The 6,777-nt window shown below is 28.3% G+C and overlaps 1 protein-coding gene across 5 annotated transcripts in view; it reads right to left on the bottom strand.

The window, feature by feature from the left end:
• LOC107452834 (androgen-induced gene 1 protein) overlaps positions 1-6,777 on the bottom strand; it is a 39,555-nt gene that overhangs the window by 9,695 nt on the left and 23,083 nt on the right. For all 5 annotated transcript variants that reach the window (XM_016069443.4, XM_043044792.2, XM_016069442.4 and 2 more), the window contains exons 2-3: positions 3,081-3,255; positions 1,280-1,408 (exon numbers count right to left, since the gene is read on the bottom strand). In XM_016069443.4, coding sequence (XP_015924929.1) covers positions 1,280-1,408; positions 3,081-3,239 — 288 coding nt within the window. In that variant the 5' untranslated portion in view covers positions 3,240-3,255. The remainder of the gene's footprint in view (positions 1-1,279; positions 1,409-3,080; positions 3,256-6,777) is intronic.

Genomic DNA, 6,777 nt, shown 5'->3' with positions numbered 1-6,777 from the left:
CATAACCCTTTCTTTTATTAATCCCTTTGGTATATTTTGCAAAGAATCATTTCAGAAACTTCACTATTTAATTCATTATACATTTAGTAGGCATAAAAATGACTGAATTATTAGTTATATAGTTATTATATAGTTATTTACATAACCCTTTCTTTTATTAATCCCTTTGGTATATCTTGCAAAGAATCATTTCAGAAACTTCACTATGTAATTCATTATACATTTAGTAGGCATAAAAATGACTGAATTAGTTATTTACATAACCCTTTCTTTTATTAATCCCTTTGGTATATTTTGCAAAGAATCATTTCAGAAACTTCACTATTTAATTCATTATACATTTAGTAGGCATAAAAATGACTGAATTAGTTATTTACATAACCCTTTCTTTTATTAATCCCTTTGGTATATTTTGCAAAGAATCATTTCAGTAACTTTTATTTAATTCATTATACATTTGGTAGACATAAAAATTACTGAATTAGTTATTTACATAACCCTTTCTTTTACTAATCCTTTGGTAATAAACAAGCAATAATTTTTCATTGAGTAATATATCTTACAAGTAGAGTATACTTGAAAAAACTCATATCTTCAGGCGAAATTGGTTCTTTTCATATAAAAAAATTCCCCCAAAAAATCTATTGACCCCTGCTCAAAATTGTGTTCCTTCATGAAAAAACTCACATGGCCTAGGTTTTTTCTTAAAAACCTGGTTTTTTGCAAACCCTAATTTAAACAGTCACCAAGATTATATTTGTAAGAGTAAAATTTAAAATTTTAATTTACAAAATTTTTCAAAACAGACAATATACATACATATGGTTAAGAGAAAAAAATATTATGAAGAGAAAAGAAGTGTTTGGGAACAATATTTAATTTATATCAAGTGCAGAAACACCAACAATTAAAAATTGTACAGTAGGGAACCGATTATCCGGAACGATCAGGACCATCGCTATTTCGGATAAATGATTTTTCCGGTTTATTGAATCACTTCAAAAAGCCGTTTTTTTATTGTTAAACCCAACTGAAAAAAAAATATTTGGAAATAATCTTAAAAAGAAGAAAAAACGATGAAGTAATACACTAATGATTATTTCCAAAATGATGGTAAGGTAAACATCTTTCAAAAAAGAAAGAAAAATCCTAAAATCTTATGAGGAAAAAAAATAAATTTTTTTAAAAAAATGGCGGGAAAATTTATTGATTTCCGGATAACAGGTTTCGTACTGTATTTATAAAAAAGTTCTACAAATTTATTGGAAACAGAACATACCACGCCATATGGTAAGACGATCCCAGCATAAAATTTATCCCGTAGCTTAGTTAGTTTGTTGTAACTGCTAGATGAAGTTTTCATAAAATCCATAATGGAAGAGAGAGTGAAAAACAAAAACTGTACCAGCTGAAAGATAAATAACAAATACTGAGAAAGAGCTGAAATCATTATAAATCTATATCAAAACTAAAAATATCTGAAATTTATGTAATTTTCAATAAAAATATAATACAATGATATGATTTGGCTTTATAGCAACAAATGTCTTTGATTTTCAAAGAATATAGGCTAACACTTCTAACAATTTTAGAACTAGAGCAGTGAAAGCAAACGAAAATAAAGTTTTTTTGAAAAAAAATAAATTACAAACGCTAGTATTTATTTCCAAATGCGTTAAAATTGAATAAAACGATTTTAAGAATTTAAATAAAGCAATAAAATCAAAAATTAAATAACTTAATATTTTATTAGTTGTACTTATTTAGGCAAAAGTTTTTTTTTCTTTTTCTTTAACGTTATACAAACTCTAAAAATGTATTCTTTAATCATTTTTTTTCTAAAAAAAAAAATTTTATTTTCTGCTTGAAAATTTAGTTACTAAATCTTCATATATTATAATATTCAAAAACTGAAATAATTATGCAATGATGACAAAATAAAAGAAGCTAACTAAAAAACAATTTAAATTTCTTATTACTAAAATTTATAAAACAATGTTAAAACATTCTCCGATTCAGAGACATAAAAAGAATAGACTATAATTGCTCCTTTTTATAATGCACAATTCAATAAGAAGTGCATCAACTGATTCAAGCATTGCCTAAATGGAGGCCTAAAGCTCTTTAACAACATGATATAATCACAAATTAGATATACTATTTTGTAATCTAATAAATTTATGAAGAAAAAAAAATAGTAAAAAATTCCAATTCCATCGCACTACTCCACAGTGGGCTATGAGCAATAGTCTGGGAAACATCCCTCAAAATGATGCGTAGACATGACAATTTTTATCCTGTGCAAAGAGAGAATAGCTCTTCCGCTCTGGTAATTTGACTTTACGGTAGAACAGTTTAATGAGGACCAATACAGCGCATCCTCAGACTCTTTGCAGGCTGATTAAAGTGGTCACTCACCCACTTACTAACTGTGTGTGATTGACTATAGTGACGGACAGGGAAATGCGTCTCAGGATCAGTCTATTGTAAAACTGCAAAAGGGAGATAAATTTCCCGTTGATCTTCGACAGGTGCCCTTTTACTTTTTATCATCATCATCATCAATGGCATCAAGAAGTTTTATCCAGGCTAACCTATTTTTTTTGCTAGGGTTTTCCAATTTTTTGTTTTTAAGACCAAAAGGTCTCTTTCTAGGCCATCTATCCATCTCAAATTCGGCCTGCCTCATTTTCGTGTACCAACTGGTCTGGCATTGAAAACTCTTTATGTGGTACGGTCTTCGTCCATTCTGATAACGTAGCCTGCCCATTTTTACTTTTATCCTTCCTTTTACTTTTATACTTCCTTTTCACTTTTATACTTTTTATACTTCCAAATAATAAATCTTTTTGTGATTAAAAGTAAAGCTCTACCTAGAATTTTCACAAAAAGAATTTTGAGAAAAAGGAAATCTAAATTTGAGATGAATTAAATGATACAATACAACAATTTTTCTTTTAAAAAAAAATCATGTTAAATCATTCAACATAATTTTTTGAAGTTTTTAAGGAAAATTTTTCATTTAAATTAAAAGTGTTTAATGATACACATTTATAATGATAAAATTACATTTTTTTTACCAAATTCCAGTAAGTGAGATATTTGAGTCGTCCAGCAAAGTGATCCTGTGGCTTTTTATGAGGCATAGGAGGCAGATACTCATACCTTATTATGGCACAAAAATATACAAAAGTTGTAAAAACATGGAAAAGCATCCGAAACAGAGCCTTCGAATTCATCTTGATATCTTGATTTCTAAAAATAAATAATTGGAAACAAATTTGCAGAAATCTAATGATATGGGGCCATTCAAATATTACATAAACACTTAATGCGGGTTTGTGATTAGCTTATTTTAATATGGGAGGAGGAGGGGTAAGAGCAATGCATGCATAAGACATCAGGGGTGATTGTGACACAAACTAAAAAGTCCTGAAAATTTTATGTGTAAAAACTTGATAAGATATCAATTTATATACTATTCATAGTTAATGTAATTTTTTTATAATTAAATTACTTATCAATAAAGAATATTACACTTTTATAGTAACTAATTAAATAAAAAACTTAGCTCTTACAATTCTTACAAACACTGGATTTTAAGAACGCGAAAATACAAATCGCATTATTGGATTTTTTAATCGCGTAAATAAGAATCGCGATTTACATGATTTTTTAGATCCAGTGAATAGGAATAGCGACATCGGATTTTAAACTCGTTTGAATATGAATCGTGATGTACGATTTTTAAAACGCATGAATATGATTCACAATGAATAACTTTTAAATTAGTTAAATACGAAAATCGATGTTAGATATTAAAATTGCGTGATTATGAATCTGAATATTAGAGGATTCCGGCATAATTTCAAGCATTAAAAACTGTGAAAATCCGACAAGCCAAAAATTATAATTGTGGAAGAGTCACGTGTTTGGAAACATCTCGTCAACGCGATTCAGCGAAGGTTTCCAAATTTAAATTTTAGATTGTAGAACTTAATTCTTACTCTAAATTTTAAATTGCGGTGAAAATTTCGTCGGATTATAAGTTCTGATTCGTGGAAGTCCGCAAATCAATGGTCTTGAGATACACGGAATTCTGCAGAAAAATCACATGCCTTGCTACTAATTTCTAGATCTGGAGGAATTATACGAAAAACCTGGAATTCCGGGGTACACCCGGAATACAAAAACCCCTAAGACATAAAATCCTTTTACTTTCAAAATTTTCTTAAAAAGAAAAAATTTAGCAAAATATTGTAAAAATTTAAAACAATGTAAAAACGTGTAAAAATTTATAACTAAGAATAAAAATTGAATTTGGAAAAGAAAACATAAAAAAAAATTTCTTTGAGGTTAAAAATTATTCTAGGGGTCAACAGTTTAAACTAGGAGTACACAACCTGCAGCCTAAGGAAGCTTTCAATCAAAATGAAAAAATATATATTTTTTTTACAAAAAATAAAAATGTTAGAAATTCTACCTTTGAGTCGTCACTTTTTGACGAGCTGAATTTGCACAGATTTCATTTTATGTTGATTTTCGATCCCTTTTTCGACAGTTTCGACTCCAGAAATCTGATTTGTTTATAAAAAATTATTTTAAATACGATATTAAGATACACGAATTTTAAATTTAAGTAATCACTTTTTGACTCTCTTTGCCGATCCTCTAACGTTTCGATCGTTTTTCGGCAGTTATAAATAGCAATCTCCATGCGGTTTTTGAAATGCCGATACATTTAATACTACTATATTCTGACTCGTAAGTTATGATTCGAACATTTAATTAATCACTTTTTGACGTAATTTATTTCTGCCGATTTCATCCAAAATTTCAAGTTATTTTTTAACATTGTATTTTTATATAGTTTTGAAAATCTTGATATTTTTAATACAATATTATTATGAATCTTGAAGTCGTATAACGCATTTAAATAATCACTTTTTAATGCGCTTTCTTTGTGCAGATTTTATCGCATATCTAAATGATTTTTTTAAGCAGTTAGTTATTTCTACGCTTTATCACGTGATTTTGAAAAATCCCGTATTTTTATTACGATTTTATTAAGAACACACGAGTTTCAAATCGCACATTCAAGTAATCACTTTTTGGAGTCTTTTATTTGCGCCGATTTCATCGTAAATCCAAGTTATTTTTCCACCATTTTTCGGAAGTTATTGCTATGCAATCCCACATGGTTTTAAAAATTTTGATAATTTTATTACAACTTGTGAATTATAAATCGCGTATTTAAATAGTTACTTATTGACGTGCATTATTCGTGCTGATTTCATTGTAAATTTAAGTGATTTTTCTTCTATTTTTTTCCTTTTTTGTTCCAATTATTTCTATGCTTTTCCACGTGATTTCGACGATCCCGGATTTTAACTACGATGTTATTACGACACGCGAGCTTCTAATCATGCATAATCACTTTTTGATACAATTTATTTGGGCACATTTCATCGTAAATCCAAGTTATTTTTTCGTCAATTGGGTAAATCATACTATACGTTACACGATGGATTTGGTGACATCGGCGATGTTTGGAAGAGCGATGAAGTTTGCAATCTGTAGAAGTAAGTTTAGATTGACATTTAGTTGTTTAATAGTATCACGGAGATGTAAATAGAATTATGGGAAAATCGAGCGTATTGAGTGACGTAGGCCAGATTGTATTAGAGGTGGATATTTGGTGGATTATGATGATTAATATAACAGCTTCATAATTGAGCATATCGCAAAAAGGAGGAGGTTTAATTGGAGAAGTAAATTTGACGTTGTGGTGGTGATTATTATTTGCGCAGGTGGCAGAGCTGGATTTAAGCTTGGCGGGGACCTAAGCTACTGAAAATGATGGGGCCCTTTTAAGTTCAATTCTATTTCTATACTCCTAAAGTAAACTGTCGTATTTTTTATTGCTGAATATTAACATTATATTATTAAAAATTTGATAATATTGCTTGATTGTTAAATATATTGATTGTGATGGGACTATAATGTAGAGCCTTTCTATTATTACACATATTTTTTGAACGAGAAAAAAAACAGAAACTCATTTTAAGAACATCATAAGCACAGAGTAAAGATTTGGTATGTTAGAAGAACCATTATATGTTTAACAGAGTTTGTTTTTTTTTCTTAAAATTCTGAATCTATGTTATTTGGAGTTTTAAATGATTTTTTTTTTTTTTTTTCCTTTTTAATTTTNTTTTTTTTCTAATTTTTTTTTTTTTTAAACGTTACATTTCGCTTTGCTGCTCTACGACTTAGAAACATGAAATTATGAAGGTGTGTCAGAAATAAGCAAGGAGTTAGAAAGAACATAAGAAAATACAATTTGATTATTAGTTTTATTTTTTTTATAACCGCCGTTGAACCAGAGCTCATTCTACGCAGAAAAAAGGGCAGGGTGCAAAAGTTTAAAAAAAGGGCATTATTATTCTAAAAAGGCAATAATTTCTTTCCATGGGCTTTACACGTTCTATTAAAAAACATCGTCAATTAGTAAAAGAATTTTTTTTTTTTACTTTACTAAAAGTAGCAAAGCAATCATATTAATTACTAATTTTCACTAATAAATTAACATATGTATCGAGTTAATGAGCTAATTAGCTTGGTAATTTATTTAAAATGCATGCATATATTAATAAAATAATAAATGTATGTTTTTAAGTGTCTGTAGTTATGATTTAATAATTAAAATGATTAATAATAATTATGATTTAATGATAGTGGAAGTAACTGCAAACTTTCAAAGACAAGTGCAACAAG

Source organism: Parasteatoda tepidariorum, chromosome 9, assembly GCF_043381705.1.
Source record: "Parasteatoda tepidariorum isolate YZ-2023 chromosome 9, CAS_Ptep_4.0, whole genome shotgun sequence".
NCBI lineage: Eukaryota > Metazoa > Arthropoda > Arachnida > Araneae > Theridiidae > Parasteatoda > Parasteatoda tepidariorum.
This window is presented reverse-complemented; position numbering and strand designations above follow the sequence as displayed.